Here is a 23,675-nt window from a genome sequence, read left to right as displayed (position 1 = left end):
AGGGGCCCCTGCTCATGGGGATGGGAAGTGAGATGGGGCAGGGACCCCCAAGAAGGGCTTCTGGGGACCCGAGCAGGGAAGCAGGGACAGTGCTAGGGGCCACCTGTGGCTGCTCGTGTCTGCTCGAGAAGCGCCCTCCTCCGCAGTCTCTCGGGGCGGACCTTAGTCCTCACCTGGCCACCAGTCCTGCCCAGAGTTGCCCAGGTGAGAGACTGGCAGCCCCTAAGAGAAGGGAGGCCGGGGTAACCGTGACGGGCAGGTGCGGCCACGGCCGCAAGCTAACCTCTGTGCCACAGGGCCCCCAGCCCCTGCCGGCCGAGGCGCGCGGGTGGAGGCTGGACTCGTGGAGGCTCCGGGCCTGGGGTTCCCTGGCCGCACAGACAAGGCAACAGGGCGGGCGGGCGGAAAGTGGGGCCGCCGTGTGTCCCTGGTGGCGGCAGATGGGGGTGGGGAGGTGGGCAGGGCACGAAGAATGGCACACAGCCATAGACCCCCACACGTGGGGGATCCTTTGGGCCTCGCTGACATTTGTTTCCTGTTTTAAAAAGTTTGTTTAGTTAAAGTTAGTTAAGTCACTCAGTCGTGGACTGTAGGCCACCAGGCTCCTCCATCCATGGGATTCTCCAGGCAAGAATACTGGAGTGGGTTGCCATTTCCTTCTCCAGGGGATCTTCCTGACCCAGGGATTGAACCCAGGTCTCCCGCATTGTAGGCAGGCACTTTAACTTCTGAGCCACCAGGGAAGCCCAAGTTTGTTTACTGAGTAATAAATTTGGATAGGGAGTAGCATGTGTTCTGACAGCGAGGAATGTTAATTCTAAGCAAATGTACTGTTTTTGAGAATTCAAAGTTCAGTTAGTAAGAGTTGCAGTGGGGCGGGTAACCTATGCTGGCCTGATTCAAACATCAGGAGGTATGGTGGCAAGTACAGGAAACAGTGCATCCTCTCAGACCACATCCCTCCAACAGAAAGCTGTTATTACCTTCTTGCATAGGTTTTTTGGTTATTTTATTGCGTGTCCAAGACAATACAAACATTTCCCCCCTCTTTTTAAACATTTTTTGCACCTTTTTCCCCCCGGTTAATATGCCTTGAAGATCCTTCTTATCGGAGATCTCATTAACACTATTTCTTCTTTTTTTTTTTTGCGAGGGGAGAGGGGAGAGGCTATACTGTGGCAGCAGGTGGGATCTTAGTTCCTGACAGGGGATGGAACCCCGCTGCCCCCTGCAGTGGAAGTGGGGAGTCTTAGGAACTGGACCACCAGGGAAGTCCTCATCAACATTATTCTTATGATTATTACTACTATTCTATTATTATTACTTTGGATGTTAAAATTGACATTATTACACACAATAAAAATGCACTTATTTTAAGTGCACAGTTAGATGAGTTTTGATAACTTTATACACCTGTGTCATCACTTCCACAGTCTAGATAGAACATTTCCATCACCCCCAAATAATTTCCCTGTGCCTCTTCCCAGTCAATAACCTCAGATATGCAGATGACACCACCCTTATGGCAGAAAGCGAAGAACTAAAGAGAAGATCATGGCATCCAGTCCCATCACTTCATGGCAAATAGATGGGAAAACAAGGGAAACAGGGACAGACTTTATTTTGGGGGGGCTCCAAAATCACTGCAGATGGTGACTGCAACCATGAAATTAAAAGATGTTTACTCCTTGGAAGAAAAGTTATGACCAACCTGCTGCTGCTACTACTGCTAAGTCGCTTCAGTTGTGTCTGACTCTGTGCGACCCCATAGACGGCAGCTCACCAGGCTCCGCCATCCCTGGGATTCTCCAGGCAAGAGCACTGGAGTGGGTAACCAACCTAGACAGCATATTGAAAAGCAGAGACATTACGTTGCCAACAGAGGTCCATCGAGTCAAGGCTGTGGTTTTTCCAGTAGTCATATATGGATGTGAGAGCTGGACTATAAAGAAAGCTGAGCACCGAAAAATTGATGCTCTTCAACTATAGTGTTGGAGAAGACTCTTGAGAGTCCCTTGGACAGCAAGGAGATCCAACCAGTCCATTCTGAAGAAAATCAGTCCTGAATATCCATTGGAAGGACTGATGCTGAAGCTGAAATTCCAATACTTTGTTCACCTGATGCAAAGAACTGACTCATTTGAAAAGACCCTGATGCTGAGAAAGATTGAAGGTGGGAGAAGGGGACGACAGAGGATGAGATGGTTGGATGGCATCACTGACTCAATGGACATGAGTTTGGGTAAACTCCGGGAGTTGGTGATGGACAAGGAGGCCTGGTGTGCTGCAGTCTATGGGGTCGCAGAGTCACGACTGAGTGACTGAACTGACTGACTGACTTCCCAGTCAGTCTCTCCCCGACTCCTAACGCCAAGCAACCACTGATAAACTTTCTATCTATAGATTTGCTTATTCTAGAACCTCAAATAAGTAGAATCACAAAGCATGTACTCTTTTGTGTCTGGTTTCCTCCCATCTCTGCATTTGAGATTCATTTATGATGTTTCATGTAGCAGTAATTTGCTCTTTTGTAGTACTGAGTATGTTCGGTGGTATGAGGGAAGCGCGGTTTCTCTATTCTCCAGCTAGGCATTTAGGTTATTTTCCAGTTTGGAATCTTCTAAATACAGCTGCCACAAATTACTGTGTAAATCTTTTTATGAACATGTTTTCATTTCTCATCTGTAAATACCTAGAAGTACAATTGAAAGGCATGTTTAATTTTTTAAAGAAGCTATTTTCCAAAGTACCTGTACCATTTTACAGTCCCACCAGCAATGTGTCAGAGTTTTTTATATCCTCACCAACATTTTAGTGTTGGCCAACCTTTAAAATTTTAGCCATTCTAATGGCTAAAATCTACATCAGTTTTAATAGTTAAATGATGTCATTTATTCATAGTCTCCTCTTGGGCATAGAAATGGTTTCCAATCCCTTTGCTCTTACAAACAAAGCTGTAGTGGACAGTTTCATACACAAATTCATTTGTGAGATGATTTCCTACAAGCAGGACTTCTGGGTCAAAAGATATGTGCTCTTGTTATTTGGGCAGATAGAGTTAAGCTGCCCTCCGATTTGTACCAGTTTACAATTGCATCTGGGGTGCTCATTTTCCTCCAGCCTTCCCAAAACAGTTATCGAGACTTTATTGATATGATATTTGCTAGTCTGCAAGTGAAAATGGAGTCTTCATTTCCATTTTGTCTTATGAGTCAGGTTGAATATTTATTCACACATTTAAGAACAGTTTGTCTGTCTTTTTCCCTGAATTGCCTATTCATATCTCCAGCTCATTTTTCTATTGAGGTCTTTCTCTTAACAACATGAAGGGACTCTCTATATAAGGAAGATGAACCCTTTGTCTGGAGTATGAATTGAAAACATTTTTCCCAGTTTGTGAGATGTATCCAGCCTGGGGCGTATGACTTCAGCTCAATTATACTCACTGCTAAGTAGCATTCAATTGTGGACTATAACCACGTGTTTTCTTCATTGACGCTACTGTTGCTGGACCTTTGGGTGGTTCTTAGTTTTGAGACGTTATAAAAAAATGCTGTGTGTGTCCTTAACTCCTCCCTTTGCCTGTCCTGCTTCCTCCACCCCTTTGCTGGTCTCCCCTGGGAACATATCCTTAATAGGTCACTTGCACATGAATCCTTGTCTTGGGGAACCAGACCTAGTACAGACATAGATCACTTTGGTTATCCTGGGTGCTCCAGTGTAGACAGGCTAGAGAGGCATCAACCCCTCCTCCTGTGGATAAGGACTTGTAGCTTCCTGATTTGCCCTCTCTCAGGAGCCACATTCTCTTGCGAAACCTCTTCCCCAAATCCTCCCTGAAGGGGAGAAAAGAGGGGTGTCTTTTTCTAGTTAGCTTTGGGGGCTTGCGACTGGGCGAGGGACACAAAGGAGACTCTGGGGGCTGGTTGCATGGGTATATTCACTTTGTGAAAAGTCATTGAGCTGTACACTTAAAATGTGTGCACTTTTCTATGTGTGCTATGCTTGAAATAAATGTTATTTCAAAAGTCTTGAGGAGGCTCAGACCACTGGGGATGGACACAACTAACCTCTCTGAGAACCTTCCAATCCCTGGTGGACCTACACCCGCTTGGAGGTACACAGAAGCAGATGAAGACTCCAGGTCAAATGTTCCCAAATCCCCCAGTAGCCATCCTTTCTGTGTCTACTCGTGGTCCTCCCCTCCCCCTCTCTTCCTTGCTAGGTGCGTGCATGCTCAGTTGTGTCACACTCTTTGCGACCCCATGGACTGTAGCACGACAGGCTCCTCTGTCCATGGAATTCTCCAGGCAAGAATACTGGAGTGGGTTGCCATTCCCATCTCCAGGGAATCCTCCCAACCCAGGGATCAAACCCAAGTCTCCTGCATTGCACATAGATTCTTTACCTGAGCCACCAGGGGATAATCGGGTGCATTTGGCTTGCTCTCTCCCCGTCCCGTCTGATTTTAACCCACAGTTTCCACTTAACAGCAATGTAGACAAAACACCCCTTACCAAGTGCTTGCCCACAGCATGCCAAGCACAGTGCTGGTCATGGGAGCAGAGGTGAGCAGTGCCCAGAGCCTCAGGGAGCAGGAAGGAGCCCGAATCGCTTGAGTGTAAGGTAGTTTGTGGTAAATGTTATGTACTTTGCACGCACTGCTGCCTTCAGCAGACAGTCTTCCAGAAACCCCACTCACATTCTAATCCTCTGTGTTCAGGATTAGAATGAAAAAGATTCATTCCAGTTATGTCACAGGATGGATGTTTATTGGGAGGACATGTTTGATAGACCCCAGGAAGAGCCTGGCAATCGGGCACTGATAAGAATGGGGCCTGGAACCAGAAGGGTCCATCTACGCTGCATAAGCTCACCTGGCCTCCAATCTCTTCCCAACCTGTTAGCTCCTTTGCCAACTTCCCACTTCTCTCCACATTTCTCAACTCAAATCCCAGAGTGGTGAGCTTTGTGCTCCTCCCACCATCTGCCACCAGGGTGCCAAAGGAGTCACTAGCCCACCTGAGAACTGGTTCCCCTCAGGCACTGACTTCCCTAGGGGCACATTATTCTTTCTTAGTGGCCGTTGTTTGTCTTAGTAGCCCCTGGTGCACACACTTCCAGGAAGAGGATGTGAGCTGCTTGATCGTGGACAGGAATACACTTGGAGCAGAAACAAGGATGCTGACACGATGTCTGCTCCCCACACTCTCTGGGGGTGGGGAGTGTAATGGGGGCACCTCTTCTTTCAAGGGCTAGACCTGGTACAAGATGCCTGTTCAGGCAACTCGACTGCCTGGCATTCCCTCTCCCTAGGGACCATGAATCCTTCTTGACTTTCTCAGTCTTAATATGTGAGAGGCACTACCTCCTCCAGGACTCATGACCAGAAAGGACAGAGGCATACCCTGGCCTTCAGTAGATGGGCACTGAGACAGAATATGGCCTGCTGGCAGCATTCTCGTCAGTGTTCTCAAAGTCTCAGGGGTGAGTCCATAGTTGGGAGGCCTTTGGAAATAAAATAAAAACTACATTTCCCAAAATCCCTTGCAGCTTGGAGTAGCCATATGACCAAATTCCACCCAGAACTTCTGGGTTGTATCCACAATGGAAATGAGTGTGCCTTTCATTTCACTTCCACTCTTCCCTCTTCTTGCTGGAAGGAGTATGAGCCCAATGGGATCATTGTGAACTTCACAATCAAAAGCAACATTTTAGGGATGGAGAAAAACAAAAGAGAAGGATCCAGAGCTCCAACATCTTAAACCACCATAACATATGCAGACTAGTATGAGAGAGAGAAATAAAATTCTTTCATGTTGAAGTTACTGTATTTGGTCTTTTTAGAGCAGCCTAGCTTATATTCTAGTCACTATAGGGTGCCTTGACCAGCTTGTAATGATATAGAAAGCTTTTCTTCTATTCTAATCCATCCCAGAAGTCCACGGTGCACTTGAAGGAACAAGATGTGAAGAGGTAGTGCATTGGAAGATAAATAGAGAGATGAGATCCAGAGAAGAGAGAAAGAGAAATAGACAACGTGATCAATTCATTTCTCTTCAGAGTTGCCCAGGGTCAACACCCTTTTGGGTAGATTGAGGTTCACCACCACCTCTCACCACCCATTTTTCTTGGGGGTTGGAGCCAGGTCATAGAAAGTCAGATGCCACAGAGATGTTTTCAGAGGGAGTCAGGACCCAATGCTGCATTGTTCACAGGGCTCGAGTCATCACAGATTCTGGTGACTTCCTCCTCCTAAAGGCAGGAAACGCCACAGGTCAGCTCAGGGGCAGAGCCCAGCATGAGGTCCAACATGTGGCTGCATCAGGATCAATGAGCTTCCCACCGAGAAAACTGGTCACTAGAAGACTCTGGGAGCAGTCATCACCTGACCTCTAGCTCTGGAGGGCAGTCCTCCAAGTCCCTAGGCCTGGGTATGGGTCCCCAGGGGACTGGAGAGAGTGTGTATGGCTGAAAATGTGGCTGGGAGCCCTGGCCCACCAAACGGATTATTTACAGAAAGGGACACACCGCGGGGGAGGGGAAACAGACTTTCACTCCTGCTCAGGTGATGGGCAGAATCAGGAGTGAGGAAGAGAGACCCTAAAACCCAGGTGGGGTCCTGTGTTGCAAGATGTGTCCTGGAAGTACCGGCGATGCTGCTCAGTTCAGAATGTCTGCTCCAGCTGTTCAGGCAGCCATGCAGCAAGCCCGTGACTGCTCTGCTCTACTCAGAATATGGCCCCCACTGTCTTCCCAGGGGGCGCTGGGTCTCTGTGCTCTCTCTCCAATCTCCCCCAGCCCCAAGCACTGTCCTATAAATGAGAATAATCTCTCGGTGCCAGTCCACCGTGCAGGTTAGCCAAGGACTGCATCTGCACGTGCCCACATGGTGAATGGATACCTGCATGGTTTCCTTGTGAGAAGCCATCTCCACTGAATTTTCACCCTCTCTCAGCTTCTGGAAATGCCTCCTTCTGCAAGGACAAGAGTGGACTCAGAGAGCCTCTCTCCTCCCCCGCCTGCCCCCGTTCCATCCCCCGACCCCGTGAGCTTACACCCTGCTCGATACACAGAGCTGTGGGGGGAATTTGTGGAGAGTAGGCTACTTGATCTTTCGTCCTCCCCAGTCCTTTCTTCAGCAGTGAGAGAGCAGAGATAAGGAAAGAAGAAAACTATAGAAAGAGAGATTTAGAGACAATTTTAGACCAAATTTGGAGCAGGGGGAAGGAGAGGGGACAGGCTAGAAAGTATGGAGCTTGTGAATTTGGTGGGAGGGACATGGGGGAAGGAAGAGGTTACTCTGCTCACCTTCTAGCTCCAGACCCACCTCCAGGTGTAGTAGGCCCCCAGGCCCAGCAGTAGGCAGAGAAGGCCAGCCAGCAGTCCCAGGACCCAGAGGAGCTGCTGGAACAGCTGCAGGCGGTGCAGGGCTATAACACGAGGTGAGGCTTAGGGGGTGGCTGTGGCTCCAGGCCTCTGATTCTCCCTCCCAAGCTGACTCCCCCAAGATGAAACCTATTTTAAGTTCTACTTTTTCTTGGAAATTTCCCCCTGCAAAGGAGTTTCAAGCAATCAGTCTAGACTAGACAAGCCGAAGGGATTCAGGAAAGACCTCAGAAGGAAGCCTCTGGACCTGGGAGCTGGGCCTTTGTGCAGCACAGCCTAGGAGATAGGGCGGGAGCTCTCACCTCTGGTTCCAAAGTAGGTGGCAGCAGAGGCAGAGCCCAGGGAATTAGAGGCGGAGCACACATATTCCCCCTGGTCACTGGGCCTCAGCTCCTCTATGACCACCCTCAAGGCATTGGGGGTGACTGAGACATGGATGTGTGGCTTGGCAGGAGCAATCTTGGACTGGCTAGAGGCCACCAGCCGACTGCCAAGGTGGAGGGTCAGGCTGGCCAGGGGCTCGCTGTCTACTCGGCAGTCCAGAATGCCTTGGATGCCACCCTCAGGCTCCACAAAAACCGTCATCGTGGGTGTCTTGGGGGGATCTGCAGGAAGACAGGGGGTGTGGTGACTGCAGAAACAACTACACAATTCCTCCCCTCCTTGTAGCCCATGCAAGGCGACTGCTGCTCCTTCCATTAAGAGGCAGAGCTTGTTTCCTCACTCTTTAAATCTGCGACTCCCTTTGAAGGCAGAAGTGCCTTTGTGTGACTTCAGGGCTAGACCTCAATGGGCCTTGCAGCTTCTGCTTTCCTTGGAAAACAACCAAGTAGAAGCCCAGGCCTGCCTGTTGGACACATGAGGCCCAACTGACAGCCCACTCCATTTGCCAGCCAAGAAGATGAAATAGCTGCAGCCATGTGATATAAGGCCACAGAACTGCTAGCCCAGCCCAAATTTCTGACCTGTAGACTTGTGAGCAAATAAAAAGTGGCTGTCGTTTTAAGCACTAGGTTTTGGGGTGGCTTGTTACACAGCAATAGCTGACTAATACAGTGTGGGCCCTTGTGAAGAGTAAAATAGGGGGCTAAGGCTGATGAGGGCTTACTCTGTGCCAGGCATTCTGCATGCTCTACCTTCTGCACTGCTCACAAGGAGAGGGGACTGACATTTTATAGATAAGGAAACCAAAGCAGAGAGACACAACATCACACACCAGTCAGTGCGGATTCTCTGACCCAGGACTCCATTGCTGTGAAGCCCTTGGTTTTTGCAGGCAGAAGAGCATGTGAGAGGCAGGGAGACTGAGGCAGGGGGAGGATGTCAAGGATGTGACACTCACAGAGCACGCGGAGGGTGACTGGAGCAGAGGCGGTGGCCCCAGTGGGGAGCTCAGCCTGGCAGTGGTACATCCCAGCGTGGTCGCGGGCCACGTGGGTGAAGGCGAGGGTGGGCACAGGCTCCGTGTGTAGTTGCCGGCCATTCCAGAACCAAGTGAAGGTGGAGTTGCCCATGAGCCCAGGGCCACCAGGGAGCTGGCAACTCAAGTTCAGTGCTGCTCCCTCGGGCACATCTAGCCCTGGCTCGGCCAGCACATGCACACCTGCAGGAGCAGACGTGGTTGGGGTCTGGAGGCCTGTGGGAGCTGCAGCCTCTGGCTTGTCCTCTGTGCATAATATAGGATCTGGATCCCAAGGGTGGGACTGTGTCTCCCCCATCAGACTGCCATCAGGGCTACCTCTCCTTGCCCTGGGGACTTCTGGGGCAAAGCAGTGCCTCCCTCTCTCATCAGTTCAGGCTTTTTGATGGATGAGGCTGTGTCTTGCCCCCAGATTGAACTCCCCAAGGATGGGGCTGCACCTTGTCCCGCAAACTGAGCTCCCTGAAGGTAAGATTGGATCAGTCCTCCCATTCCCAGTTTCCCCAGGGAAGGTCTGTGCTCCCACCCACAGTCTGGGCTCTCTCAGGGCCAGGTTATGTCTCCCCTCCACCCATGCTCCCCTTGAGTTGTTGCCATACCTCCACCCACCTCTCTTGTAAGGAGCTCTCCAAAAGCCAGGCTGTTCATCCCCCTCAGGCTGAGCAACCCCCCTCCAGTGGGCACTGTTTCTCCCTATCAAGTCAGGCCAGCCAGCTTCTTCTTGTGGGATCCCCACCCCTCACACAGACTCAGACCCCACAGCAACGGCGCCCCTTCTGCCTCCTGGCCGGCTCACCTTCTGCCTGCAGCTGCCCCAAGGTGGTGCTGACTGAGCCCAGCAAGTTGCGAGCTGTGCAGACGTAGGTGTCCTCACCCCCTGAGGGCACGGCTTGCACTCGCAGCCGCAGGGCATTGCGGGCCACCTGGACATGGCCCGTCTCCACTGCCAAGCCAGGGATGCCGTTGCTGGTGGCCAGAACTTTGCCATTGCGGGCCAGGGCCAGCTCAGCAGGTGGCTCACTGTCCACGGTGCACTGTACCACAGCCATGGGGCTGGTCCTTGAGTCCCAGAAGGAGGACACAGCGGCGTCCCGGGGGGCATCTGGATGGTGGAGCAGGGCAGAGTTGAGGGTCTTGCTTGGAAACCCTGTGCTATCCATTGCCCACCTGCCTGGCATTGGTGAGGCTGAAGCCTTTGGGGAAATGGTCACTTCTAGGGAGTGACAGCTTCAGGAATCCTGTGGGCAGATTCCTCCAGGCAGGGTTCAGAGGACCCTAAGGAATCTTCCCTCATCCCCTATGTTTTTCCCCAAGTGTCCATTCCCAGGTTCAGTCCTGTGCAGTCTTGTGCCCACCCGGACTAGGGCCCAGAAGCGCCCTCCACTCACCCTGGGCACCCCCAGGCAAGGACCCTTGCTTACAGAGGACATGCAGCGCTGTGGGCCGGGAGCTGCGTGTACCCTGGGCATCCCGGACCTGACAGGTATAGGCTCCTGCGTGAGCCCGTGTAACCACTGGGAAGGAGAGAGAGGCCTCTGGCCCCTCCTGCAGCCAACGGCTATTGTGGTACCAGGCATAGACGGTGGGTGGGCGGGCAGCAGGGTCTTCACAGCTCACTGTGATAGGGGCTCCCTCGGGCACAGCGGCTGACGGAGCCAGAGTCACCTGCACGCCTGTACCAAGAAGACAGGGTCAGCTGGGTCCAGCAAGACACCATAGCTGATCCCACCCCTGGCTAGGCCCTGCCTCACCCTCTAGCCGCAGCTCTAAGGATGTGTTGACTTGACCCAGAGGACTGTGGGCTGAGCAGCTGTAAAGACCCTCATCGCTGGGCCCGGGCTCCCACAGCTCCAGCTGCAGGGTGTTGGGGACAGAGGCTGTGGTCGAGGAGGCCAGGAGACGGCCAGCATGGCTGAGGACCAGCTGAGCAGGTGGACGGCTGTCCACGGTGCACAGCACCAGGGCAAGCTGCCCGCCACGGCTCTCCAGGAGATAGGTCAGGCGCAGGCTGCGGGGTGCATCTGCGATGCAGGAAGGCAGAGAAGGAGTTCAGCACCCACAGCGGTAAGGAGGCCAGTTTGCAGGTGGCATACAAAACAGGAAGGCTTTGGCTCCCTGCCCCCAACGGCCTCCGCTTGCCCAACCTGCAGCACTGCTCCTCTGCCCCAGTGTCCCCCAACTCTAATGCTCCTTGTCCAGTGCTAGCCAGCTGGGTACTGAGTTCCTGAGGTAGATGACTGTGGGACTCGGCCATGCCCTGATCCCCGCAAGCTCCACCCTGCACCCAACCAGACTCACAGAGGACATCCAGGGTGACAGGCCTAGAGAGATGGAGTGTCTGGCCAGGGATCAACACGCCACAGCTGTAGGAGGTGGCGTCCACGACCGTGACATTGGGGAGGGTGATGGAGTGGGCAGCATCTGGACGCTGCTGCCCATCTTGGTACCATGTGTAGGTGAGCTGGGTCACGTGAGTGGTCCATACAAGGCAGGTCAGGTTCACCAGCTGTCCCTCCTGCACGGTGGCTTTGGGCCACACCTGCACACTCACAGCTGGAGAGAGAAGAGGGCACAGGGACACCAGGGAATACCGAAGGCTGTGTAAAGCAAGCCACCTGTAGGGTGGGAAGCCTCTCAGCCTCTGGGAGGCACAGGTGACCCGCCTGTGAGTGGGGCTCAGAGATGGAGCTTGGGAAACAGCTCATCACCTGTCAGGTGTTCCCCAGCAGAGTTCTCCCTGGAGTGCCCTGAGCCCTCCCTGACCCTGTTGGAGGGCACCTGGGAGAACACAGGCCTCAAAAGCCCTGCTGTGGTTTCTCCTTGAGTGACCCCTGTCTGATTAGTTTTATCCCCTGGGCATCCATGTAAAATTCTGTTTTCAAAAAAGGTTCTTCAGTGAAAACCAAGTTTGGAGATTGCTGCCCTTAAGAAGAGTGGGAATGCACTGTCCTATGTTCAGCCCTCCTGCCTGTGTCTCAGGCTTCCAGAACACTCTCCAGCCTCCTCTTCTCTTAAAAGAGCCACCCACTCACACACTCACAGCCCCATTCTGACCTTGGGTATCAAAGGTGGCTGAGGCCAAGGCCTGGCCCAGGGCATTGGTGGCCTCGCAGGTATAGACGCCTTCATCCTCCAGCACTGCATTGTGAATCTCCAGGCGCAGCGTGTTGGGGGCCACAACCACCTGTAGCCGGGGAGAGCTGCCTGCAAGCTCCCCCACTCCTTGCAGGGTAGAGGCCATGAGGTGGTCCCCGTGCAGCAGTCGTAGCTGGGCTGGAGGATCACTGTTCACACGGCACAGGAGGAGGCCCAGTCGCCCAGGGCCTGTGTCCATGAGGGTAGTGAGTGTGGCCTGGCGAGGGGCGTCTACACAAGGCAGACAATGGTCAGGGCCCGACCAGGTGTTCCCTCATCTAGGACTCTCTCAGAAGTAGAGTCCAGGACCAAGGGCTCAATATCCCCTTCCCCAGTCATACCCTTGGCTCCCTCCTTCCCCAAGAAACACAAATGGGATCAAAATGCTTACAAGACACATGGAGGCTGACCGGGGCTGCCAGGTTTGTGGTGGCTGAGCCAGGAGCCTGGGCTTGGCAATGGTAGGCCCCAGCTTGGCTCAAAGTTATGGCTGCAAAATGGATTGTGGCTGAGGTGAACTCCTGGAGGGGCTGTCCATCTCGGTACCAACGGTATGAGGTCCCCTCCAGGACCCCTGCGGGTACTTGGCAGCTCAGGACCACAGCCTGGCCCTCCTGGAGCTCAGGCGATGGTGACACCCGGACCCAGGCTCCTACAGGGAGAAACCAAGAGCAGATGAGGGCCTTCCACATCTGGGACTGCGTTTGTGTACACATGAGGACACCAAGACCCCAACCCCACGTGCCAGAGCCACTGCTCACCCACCAGACCACTGCTGAGGGCCCCACTGCAGCTTCACACCTCTTCCTCTCCTGTGCCTGACTCCTTTGCCCTGGTTCTGACCTGGCATTCACTGCCCATCACCTTGAGTTATGGTTTTGCTTGGTCAATCATATCTCACCTACCGCAGGGTGAGCCTCACCTGGGTCTAACCCTAGTGCCATGCACAGCACCTGCACGTGTTAGCTCTTGACAAATGTTGTTTCGACCCCATAAAGCACAGAAATGGTAGGGACTTAGGTCCAACCAAGGACCACTGTCCTGATCATGAGCTGACCTCAGCATGGTGACCAACAGCTTGGAAGGGGAAATTAGCAGCTCTCTCTAGCCCATCTCCACACCCAACTTCCAAGTCATGAGAGCCCAGGAATGGAAGACCAGGCAAAGGGCTGTCTCTGGTTCCCCCCACGTTTAAGGCAGGAAGAGAGCAGGTGAGGGACAGCTAGAGTGGTGATTGAGAGCTCAGACTGTGCCAGAGACCAGCATTGAATTCATCCAGAGCTAACAGGGCCCCTCCTGGTCATGTGACCGTGAGCAAGCCCCTAGATCTCTGACCTTCAGTATCTCTGCCTGTGAAAAGGGTATGATAAATAGGAGATACAGAAACAAGTCCCAGGGAAAATGTTCAAAAATTGATGTTTGTCACTGTGGGAGGAAAAAAATACCAACATTATTGGTATTAACTTTGTTTTTTTCTGGCTTATTCACTTAGGCAGGATTATTACAGAAGATATATACAGATAGATAAATGAAGAATATGGATATATTCATATACATATATATATGTATAGTCGGACACAACTTAGCAACTAAACAGCAACCAACAATGTATGTACAAATGTGATCATTTGCACATTATATGGGGCTTCCCAAGTGGCACTAGTGGTAAAGAACCCTCCTGCCAACGCAGGAGACGTAAAAGACATGGGTTCAATCCCTGCGTCAGGAAGATCCTCTGGAGGAGGAAATGGCAACCCACTCCAGTATTCTTGCCTGGAGAACCTCATGGACTGAGGAGCCTGGTGGGCTACAGTCCTTGGGGTAACAAAGAGTCCAACATGACTGAGTGACTTAACACACAGATTACATATTCCACGCGCGTGCTAAGTCGCTTCAGTTGTTTCCAACTCTGTGACCCCATGGTCTGTAGCCCACCAGGCTCCTCTGTCTATGGGATTCTCCAGGCAAGAATACTGGAGTGGGTTGCCATTTCCTCCTCCAGAGGATCTTCCCAGCCCAGGATCAAACCCGTATCCCTTGCATCTCTTGCATTGGCACAGGGTTTCTTTTTTTACCACTAGCACCACCTGGGAAGCCCATATATGACACATCTCTACACAAACATGCAGAGTGGCCCCCAGGACACTTGGATGCACCGCAGCTACAGAGGACGCTCACCTCGGACCTGGAAGAAAAGGGAAGTGTTAGTTGATCCCAGGGTAGTGTTGGCCTCACAGCGGTAGCTGCCAGAGTCCTTAAGGCTCAAGTCTTGGACCTCTAGCTGCAGGAAGTTGGCTGTGGTTTTGGCCTGGAGGCGGCCACGGGATGGAAGCTGGGGCCCCAGGCTGGTGGCCAAGAGGTGCTCGCCGTGGAACAGAGCCAGCTGGGCGGGAGGGCGACTGTCCACAGTGCAGACAAACACAGCCGTGTGGCCCTGGTCCACATCCAGGAGAGCAGACAGCTTTGGAGGGTCTGGAGGGTCTGTAGAGACAGTGGGGAGCTCAGGCCAGCTCCTACCCAGCTCACCACCTTTCAGCCGCCAGGCTGTCCTCCAGATACGCAGTCCAGGCCCACACACGCCCACACCCAAGCCGTGTTCTTGCCTCCTCAAACTCAGCCTCAGCCCTGTTTGCCCCAGACCACCCCTTCCACCCTCCAAGGGCCCAAATCCCCTTGCCTATCACCCACAGAGCACTCGCAGGACCACAGGGGTGGAGAGCTGGGCACCGGCCTCTGTGAGGATGCGGCAGGCATACAGGGCGGCATCTGTTCTGGCCACAGGCAGCAGCGTCAGGGTCTCTAGGGGGCCCTGGGCCCACAGGGCCCCATCTCGGAACCAGGTGAAGTTGGCAGGGCCACCAGCTTCCCGGTTCACCCTGCAAGTCAGGTTGGCTCCAGTGCCCTCCTGCAGCGTGTGCGACGGTGTGATGACCAGGACGGTGGCTGGAGAGCAGGCAGCACAGGCTCACTGAGATGGGCCTCAACCGTGACGGCTTCCCCCTAGTCCCCAGGGTGAGTGGTCCTGCCTCCCTGTCTGGAGCAGGTGGGAAGGAGCCCCTCTGGGGGCCCATGGGGCAAGGGGAGGAAACCGAACTCCCTCTGCTGACAGGAGGTGGTTTCGCCCAACTGACCCTCCTCGGAGCTGGGGGTTGCAAACGGATAGGGTCCCAAGTACCAGCCCCTGACCCCAAGTGATATGCTCCCTGCCCTGCCTCACCCTGGGCATTGAAGTTCGCTGAGGCAGAGGCGTTGCCCAGGACATTGCTGGCCTCGCAGAGGTACACGCCCTCGTCCTCCAGCACCGGGTCTTGGATCTCTACCCGCAGCAGGTTGGGGGCTCTGGTAACCTTTGTGCGTGGGGAACAGCTCTCGCAGGCGCTACAGCTGCCCCCTGATGGGAGGGCAGAGGCCACCACGCGACCCCTGTGGAGCAGCCGCAGCTGGGCCGGGGGGTCGCTGTCCACACGGCACAACAGGAGGCCTCGCTGACTGGCTCCGGCAGTGTCAGGGTCCAGCTGGGCAGTGAACGTGGGCCGGCGTGGGGCATCTGGAGAGAGGAGTATGGGCACTATCCCACAGCCTCTGCCAGGCTCCCACAGGTGCAGTCAAAGCTAGCTAGGCTCCCAGAACACGCTGAGCAAAGGCATGAACCCGGAGCTGCCGCAAACAGCTGTGCAGACAGTGCATTATACAAGGATCACTGGATCGGGGTGGCAGGACCTCAGCCCATGCCCGCGTGCTGAACTATGCCTTAGCACTGGCCTGAGTCTTCCCAGAGGAAGGAGGGCCTTTTTCTAGCTTGCTGCTAAGTCACTTCAGTCATGTCCGACTCTGTGTGACCCCATAGATGGCAGCCCACCAGGCTCCGCCATCCCTGGGATTCTCCAGGCAAGAACATTGGGTTGCCAACAGTGGGTTGCCATTTCCTTCTCCAATGCAGGAAAGTGAAAAGTGAAAGTGAAGTCGCTCAGTCATATCCGACTCTTTACGACCCCATGGACTGCAGCCCACCAGGCTCCTCCGTCCTGGGATTTTCCAGGCAAGAGTGCTGGAGTGGGCTGCCATCGCCAGAACTGTATGGGCTAGCAGCCACCTTGCATCCCTGCCATGTGCTCCTGGGCAGGGTACCTACAGAGCAATCCCTGGTTGTTTTACTGTCTGCTTCCTCTCTTCACACCCCCTCCCCTAAGACCCTGCCTGTCTCTTATCTCTTATCTCCAAGCCAGCTCCCATGAGAACAGATAATGCCTAAATTGCCTTTCTCCTAGAAGTTTCTGAAGAGTGGGACCAAGACCCCCAGGTGATCTCACTCTGAACACTAGAAAACCCCCAAGAGGTGACCGCTCTTCCTGACAGTCCCTGGACATGTGTCCTGCACATGTTAAGGAAGCTGTGCTGGAAGCTGAGTGTGTCCTGAATGTTGGTCAGCCGCTCAGGAGCATCCATCCTTGACAAGATGCAGGCCCTGTATGGGGAGGCTCTGCCTTTGTGTCTGCACCTGTGAGGGTGCCGCCTATGGGGCGTGTCTACATATATAGGAGTAGTGTCCCAGGGCCCAGCTGCAGAGGATAAAGCTTGGACATGGTGTCCATGATGGGTCTGAGGCTAGAGGCAGAGCTCTAATGGGACTGGGATGGGGAAATGGGATGCCCTAGACTCGGTCTCCGTGTTTCAGCTAGGGCGGTCAGGGCCATGGTGCCCAGGTTCGTGGCTGCCTTCCATCGGAACTCTGGGCAGGACAGAGTCAGGAGGTCCTGGAGGAGGGGGCTGATGGGCTCCGGTGGCTGATCTTCCCACAGCAGGCAGGGGCTGGAGGGAAGGCTACTCACAGAGGACGGTGAGGACAGCAGGTGAGGAGAGCCCGCTGGTGCCATGGCCATCCTGGGCCCGACAGTGGTATGAGCCGGCGTCAGTGCTGGAGACCACAGGGAGCAGGAGGCTGCTGCTGGGCCCCTCGAGGAGCAGGGCCCCATTTCGGTACCAGGAGAAGCGGGTGTCAGGCATCGGGCTCAGGCTGCTTCTACAGCTAAGTGTTACTGCCTGCCCTTCCGCCACTTCTGCTGCTGGGCTGATGAGGAGGCGGGCCACTAGCGGGAGGAGAGGAGAAAGCTCAGCTCCCCTGCATGTCTGCAGCTCCATGCCACCCACTGCAGGAAGCCCTCCTGGGCTTCTCCCAACTCAATTATCAGAAGGTCTGAACATCATGGCATCAGCTCTGTAAATCTCTTGATATCAGAAGGGTTTGACCTTGAATGCCAATTCAGATCTATTGGTAGCTGGCTGCAGCATGGTTGAGCAGGATTCTGGGCCAGATCCTAGGCCTCTGTCAAAACCTGGCTTGATCAAATAGCTATGTCTGCCTCAGAAGCAGGGAAGGGCAACATGTGCACCAAGACTCAGCCTCTCTATTTGGGCTTCCTACCACAGAGTCTGCTCCAGATGTTTAGTAAATAAAAAACAAATGAATGCGCATTGAAAAACCCTGTAAGTTCAGAGTCAGAGTGGATACAAAAGGAATAACTCAATCTGCCATGTTTCTTGTTTTGCTTTGACTTAGGGGGAAACTCTGGGACTGGGATGACTGTATAGCTCAGATCTTTGATGTGATTTTTTTTCTAGCCAGCTAGGTCAGGCCCTCAGTTGAGCCCTCTTGGTTCTCAGGAGGAAGAGGCCAGAGCAGGCCTCCTCCTCAGGCTCCTTCTACCAGCCCCAGTGGGACCCTCTTACCATTGGCATGGAAGTCCAGGGTGGCGGATGAATTCCCAAGGGAACTGGTGGCTGAGCACGTGTACTCCCCACTGTCAGTTGGCCCCAGGTCTCGAATCTCCAGGCGCAGGGAGTTTGGGGCAGAGTAGACACTGAAGCGTGGGCTCTGGTCACCCTCTCCGGAAGTTGAGGCGAGGATGAGGCCCTCACGTGACAACACCAGAGAAGCCAGGGGCTCGCTGACCACTGAGCACTGGAGGATGCCCACCAGTCCCTCCTGCGTCTCCAGGAAGGCAGTCAGGTGTGGGGTGAGGGGCGGGTCTGCACGGAATGAGGGACAGGCCTGTTACCCTCAACAGGTGCATTCCTGATTTCCTGTTACAGCCTCTGACCCCTGCACCTACTTTGTCCCATGATGCCCTGGGAAAAGTTAGTGATCCCCAGCAGCTCCTATTTGTCCTCAGACTGGGCAAATCACTCTGTTATCCTAGTTCATCCTAGTCAATCCTTGCAGTCACCCTGAGAGTGGGGATCCAGAGACCCCACTTTAATGGTGGGAAAACTGGTAAAGAAAGCTGGCAGGGGACAGCACTGCAGCAAATGATCAAAGTCCACACTCCCAGCAATGAGACAAACTGCCCCCATGTGCCTCTTGAGGTGACACAGGGAGACAGACACAGAATCATGTCCGTGGTGTCTCTGCCCAGGTGCACGGGCTTGGTCTGCTCCATTCAGACCGATGCAAGGGGAGAATATCACAAAACAACTGACCTGTGCTCGTCAGGGTTCAATGTCAAAGAAGACAAGGAAAGACTGAAGAAAGGAGAATAAAGAGACTTGACAACTTAACGCAGTACAAGATCCTGAACTGAATCCTAAACCAGAAAAAAAATTACCATAAAGGACATTATTGGGCCGACTGGTAAAATTTAAACATGGATTGTAAATTAGATAATGATCTTGTATGAATGTTAAGTTTCTTGACTACATATAATTGTTGTACTGTGGTTATGCATGAGAATGACCCTAGGAAATACATGCTGAGAAATTAAGGAGTAAAGGGCCATTATGCCTGAAGAATATAAATGGATACATAGATAGATAGATTATGTGTGCATGTATACATATAGAGGGCATATGTATATACACATGTGAATAGAATGTGTATGTAGCGAAAATGTGTGCAAGCGTGCACACATATATGTGCATGTGTATATGCATACATATATGTGTATAAGTACATATGTACACACAAATATAATATATAGTTAGAAAGAAAATCAAATGTTAAAAAATGGGAATCGAGGTTAAAGGTATATGATAATTCTTTGTATTTTTCTTGCAACTTTTAAGTTTGAACTTATTTCAAAATAAAAAGTTGTTTAAAATAGGACACTGAGGCCTGGGGAGTTCAAAGCCTTGCCCAGATGTGAGCTCAAGGGCACTCGGGCCGAGGACCCCAACCCTCCTGCAGGGGCTCTAATCTTTGGCCTGGCTCCCAGCTCCAGTGCCCTCGTCCCCACAACTTACGGTGGACCACCACGCTGACTGAGTCAGAGCGCTCTCTGCCCTGGGCATTCTGCACCTCACAGAAGTAGAAGCCTGTATCGGCCCTGGTGACTGAGTGCAGCTGGAGGATGCGACTGTGGGTGTCCTTCATCAGGCCGTGGTTTTTGTACCATGTGTAGCGCAGCTCCCTGGGCGCTTCTTTCGGTGTGTTGCAGGCCAGCGTCACAGTCTGGTTCTCCAGAATCGAGCCTGCTGGGCTCACCTGGACCACAGCCACTGGGGGGCAGCATAGAGCACACTGAGGGCTACTCAGGGGACTTCCAGGCCCCAGCCCATCGGCCTAAACCTCCGCACCCTGTACATCACACCCCTCTGAGGAGGAGCCTCCTGGGCTGGCCATGCATCTCTTTGCCCTGTTTACTGCCAGGGAGGTTTGTCACCTGTCAGAAGCCAAGCTGGAACTCCACACAGGCATCCCAGGAGGCACCTTGGCCTCGTTTCCCTCAGCTCCCATGGCCTGGATGCCTCCCTACCCTCTGGTCAAGACCCAGGCTCACCCAGAACTCACTGAAGATGTGAAGGCTGACAGGAGGTGAGACCGAAGAGCCTACACCATTCCCAGCTTCACAGGTGTAGACGCCAGCATCAGCCCAGGCTGCCCGGGGCAACTGTAGTACACGACTCCGGGTTTTGAGGTGCGTCCCATCCTTGACCCACTGCACAGAACTGACCTGAGGGTGACTGCTGTTCACCTGGCAGATGAGTGTGACCAGATCCCCTGGAAGGATGTTCCGCCCCGAGGGGCTGAGGAGGATTTCCACACCCTTGGGGGCATCTGCAAGGCATGACAGGGGTTGTCGAGTATGGTGCCCAGGGAAGGCAGGGGCATTTTCCCAGTCCCCTTTCAACACTCTGCCCTAAGGAAGCCCACCCAGATAAATCGGAACTCCCATCAGTCCCCTGTCCAGGGCAGGCCCTGGCCTCACATTGTGAGGAAGCCTGCTCCTGTCCTTGTCTACTGACAGCCTGATGCCGTGATGCTTGGCACAGCATTCAGCCTGCACTGCCTTCAGTGGCTTTCTGCCTCATGACGTGTCCATCGCCATCTCTTCTATCTGAGGGCCATGGGCACACTGCTTGCTTTAGTGGCTTGTGGCAGCTGCTGGCAAGGGACAAACCACCTAACACAAGGGCTAAAGGCAGAGTCAAATTCTCTCTGAGAATGGTTAACTCATTTGTTGGGAGATGCCAATGATACAAAGAAACTGCATTTCTTTAAATCTTGTTCTCAAGCCTCTCTCTATGTAACTATGCTAATAACAGCAAATATTTTCAGGAGTTCCCTGATTGCCTAGTAGTTAGGACTCTGGGCTTTCACTGCTGTGACCCGGGTTCAGTCCCTAGTCAGGGAACTGAAATCTCACAAGCCATGCAGTTCAGTTCAGTTCAGTTCAGTTCAGTTGCTCAGTCGTGTCTGACTCTTTGCAATTCCGTGGACTGCAGCATGCCAGGCCTCTCTGTCCATCACCAACTCCTAGAGTTTACTCAAACTCATGTCTACTGAGTTGGTGATGCCATCCAACCATCCCATCCTCTGCCGTCTCCTTCTCCTCCCCCCAAAACAAGCCATGTGGTGTGGCAAAAAAAAAAAAAAAGCTAGTATTTTCAAGTTCTTAATCTATGTAACTATGAAAATAATAGAAGCTAATATTTTTGCATGCTTAATAGGTGCCAAGCACACTTTTAATTTTCATAACAATCCTGTGAGATAAAACATATTTATTATTATCTCCACTACAGAGAGGTAGTGAGAAAACAGAGGCTCTGAGAGGCAAGTAACTTGCCCAAAGTTTGCTCATCTAGTCAATGGTGAAGCCAGTAGCCTGATGCCTATGTACAACAGTTGTTCTAGAACAGGCTGCCCGTCTTTACTGTGATGGGAAGATGCATAATCAAGTGAAAACTTGGAATTCCTCCCACTGTCTCTTTGCCACGTCCAAGTGTTACCCTGGTTGTTGAGTGTGAGAGGCAAGAAAGAGGTGAACCCTCGCCACCTCCTCATCCTCCAGAGCTGGTCTAAATCCCAGGGCCCCTACTGCCCAACCCCCAGTGCTCTGGCTGAGTCTTCCCTTCCCTGCCCAGCCTAGCTTTAGGGACTGGAGGTGGAGGGAGCCTTTCAATACTACTCTCGGGGCTTAGCAGTCTTTCCGCGTGCTCCACCCTGGAGGTCCAAGCACAGCCTGGCTATTCCTGCAGGCCGGAAGCGGATGGTTTCCACTGGGGAAACACAGATGTGTGTGAGCTCAGTAACAAGGATGTGCTACCCACCCAGCCTGCCACGTTCACTCACACTGCACTTGGAGGCGAATCTCGCGCTGAGTCCTATGGTTGGCCGCCGAGAGCTGGCAGCTCAGGGTCCGGCCATGGTCCTGCCAGGACAGGGCCATGTGGAGGGTCTCCTGGTGGTGGATGCCCATGGGCTCAAGCTTCTGGAGTGTGGAGGTGATGGAGCGGGCAGGGTCCTGGCCTTGCCACCGCAGGGTGACCGGCTCCTGCAAGCACGCGTAGGGAGTGGAACAGTTGAAGTCCACCTCCATGCCCTCATGTAGCTCAGCCGGAGAGGCAACGGTGGGCATGATGAGCTCCTCTGAGGACAAAAACAGGAGGTTGGGGGCTCCCCTTCACCGAACCTGAGACCACCTGCCCTGGAGACCTCAGCCCAGGGCAGGGGACTTCAAGGGGAAGGAGAAAGCCAGGGGTTCACTGGGGGCGAATGCTCGGGGGCACAGGGATGGGCTGGAACTGAAGCCAAGATTAGGGCTGGGTTTGGGTTTGGGTTTTGGTTTAGGACCAGGGTTGGAGCTATGAGCCAGTGGGGCCAGGAGCAGCCTGGAGTCCCTTCTAGTCGGTGACCCTGCTCTCACCCGTTACAGTGACTGCTGTGCCTTTGACATCTACCCAGCGGTTGACCTCGCTGATCTCGAAGCGGAAGTTGTAGGAGCCTGAGTCCTCAGGCTGCAGGTCCTTCAGCAGCAGGTTGCACACCTTAAGCTCAGGATTCCCCACCAGCTGGGCACGGCCTTGGAAGCGGGCCTCCACCAGCTGGGGGTTTGTAGAGTGACTCACTACCTGCCGTCTGCCTGAGTAGTCATAGTACCAGATGGCTGTGATGCCATCAGGCACTTTCACACTGGCAGGGAAGCTGAAGGTGCAGGGGATGACGAGGCAGGACCCCTTCATACCCTTCACGGTCTCGGGACTGGAGACGCCCCACGAGGTCAGGTCTGAGGGAGAGGCAGGACAAGAAAGAGCGTAATGCAGGCTTGGGGTCATGCTCTGCCCCCAGAAGGTGTTCCAGATGCACTCTCAAATCCTGCCCTGCCCCCAGCAATGCAACCCCTCTGGGCACCCCAGAGAGGATCCTTGTACCCTGTCACCACCTCCTCATGCCCTCCTTCAACCTCAGCAGCTAAACCTGTGACCAGACACAGTTCAGTCTGCCCAGGCCAACAGAGGCTGGACTTGCCGCGGCCAGGCCCTGTGAGAAGGAAAAGGCCAGCAAAGCTTACCTGCTGGGATGGGTAAGGCCAGGAGGAGGAGCTGGAGCAGGAAGTCCATAGCAGGTTGTCACTCTGGTTCTGTTGCCTACGAGGTCGGGGAGCACTGTGCTGGGCACACAGGGATCTCCTAGGGAACCTCAGTCTCAGAGCCTGCTGGGATCCCAGTCCTGTTTCCCCACACACTATGCTGGCCAACCCAGTGAGAGGGCAGGGCAGCTGCCAGCTGGCATCCAGGAGCCCATGTTCCCAGCTCAGGCTGTGTCCAGGAATGCCTTCACTTGGTGGCCCCAGAAAATCCTCTGTCTGTCGCTTGGCCCCACCCTAAGTTCTGCTTTCCCAGCCTCTTCAAAGATGAACAGCTGTTTCTCTATTTCCCCCACTTCCTTGCCCCCTCCCTGCCGCCCAAGTCACCAGCAACTGGAGCCCAGAGAGGCACAATGACTTACTCCAAGGCATCCAGCAAAAATGATGGTTTTTTACTTGAAATTTGTCTCCATACCACCAGTCTTACCAGCTGTAGACCATAATGGAATTTGAGCACTTAGAAAACTTCAGCCTTCAAGAGTCCTCCCTTACTAAAAAACCTACTCTGGCTCCCCATTACCCATGAGATGTGGCTTCCCTACATCCCCAAAAGGCCTTCCTTTCCTACTGCCAGCTCTGCCCCCATTTAATGCTCCCCCTGCGATCAGTTCCCACCCTGGGGCCGGTACTCTCTGCCCACAAGCTCTCCAGCTATCCAGCTCTGGCTTCACCACAAATGATCTTTGCCTGTTGAAATCTCATTCAGTCTTCAAAGTGACTTCTAGCTGAAACTTTCCCTTTGGGGTCTCTAGCCACCCTAGAGCCATTTCTGTATTTGCCTTGTTCTTTGTAGCTGTGAGCACCCATTTCTCAGGACTTGGGACTGAGGACATGTGTCCTGCAGCAGTGCAGAGCCCCTCGCCCCCTGCAAG

The 23,675-nt window shown here is 53.4% G+C and overlaps 1 protein-coding gene across 1 annotated transcript; it reads right to left on the bottom strand.

Annotated features, from left to right (window-relative positions):
* Positions 1-6,180: 6,180 nt before the first annotated feature.
* SIGLEC1 (sialic acid binding Ig like lectin 1) lies at positions 6,181-22,777 on the bottom strand. Its single transcript, XM_052651079.1, has 21 exons — positions 22,729-22,777; positions 22,084-22,443; positions 21,510-21,806; positions 19,728-19,994; positions 19,181-19,435; positions 17,672-17,971; positions 16,774-17,031; positions 15,162-15,491; positions 14,633-14,887; positions 14,123-14,425; positions 12,336-12,596; positions 11,864-12,175; positions 11,108-11,362; positions 10,561-10,830; positions 10,231-10,482; positions 9,606-9,911; positions 8,732-8,992; positions 7,692-7,994; positions 7,331-7,433; positions 6,905-6,977; positions 6,181-6,255 (listed from the first exon to the last, which is right to left on the bottom strand). Exons 1-21 carry the CDS (start codon positions 22,775-22,777, stop codon positions 6,181-6,183), a joined length of 5,145 nt encoding a protein of 1,714 aa, XP_052507039.1.
* Positions 22,778-23,675: the final 898 nt, after the last annotated feature.

The sequence above is a fragment of the Budorcas taxicolor genome, chromosome 13, assembly GCF_023091745.1.
Source record: "Budorcas taxicolor isolate Tak-1 chromosome 13, Takin1.1, whole genome shotgun sequence".
Taxonomy (NCBI): domain Eukaryota; kingdom Metazoa; phylum Chordata; class Mammalia; order Artiodactyla; family Bovidae; genus Budorcas; species Budorcas taxicolor.
This window is presented reverse-complemented; position numbering and strand designations above follow the sequence as displayed.

What these genes read in the sequence shown, in the direction of transcription:
- SIGLEC1 (XM_052651079.1), bottom strand. Translation starts at nt 22,777, where the DNA reads ATGGACTTCCTGCTCCAGCTCCTCCTCCTGGCCTTACCCATCCCAGCA. An exon ending in AGTCAGCGTGGTGGTCCACC is followed by an intron (nt 17,972 to 19,180) that starts GTAAGTTGTGGG and finishes CATTCCGTGCAG; the next exon opens with ACCCGCCCCTCACCCCACAC. An exon ending in CTCACAAGGAAACCATGCAG is followed by an intron (nt 6,256 to 6,904) that starts GTATCCATTCAC and finishes TCCTGCCTTTAG; the next exon opens with GAGGAGGAAGTCACCAGAAT.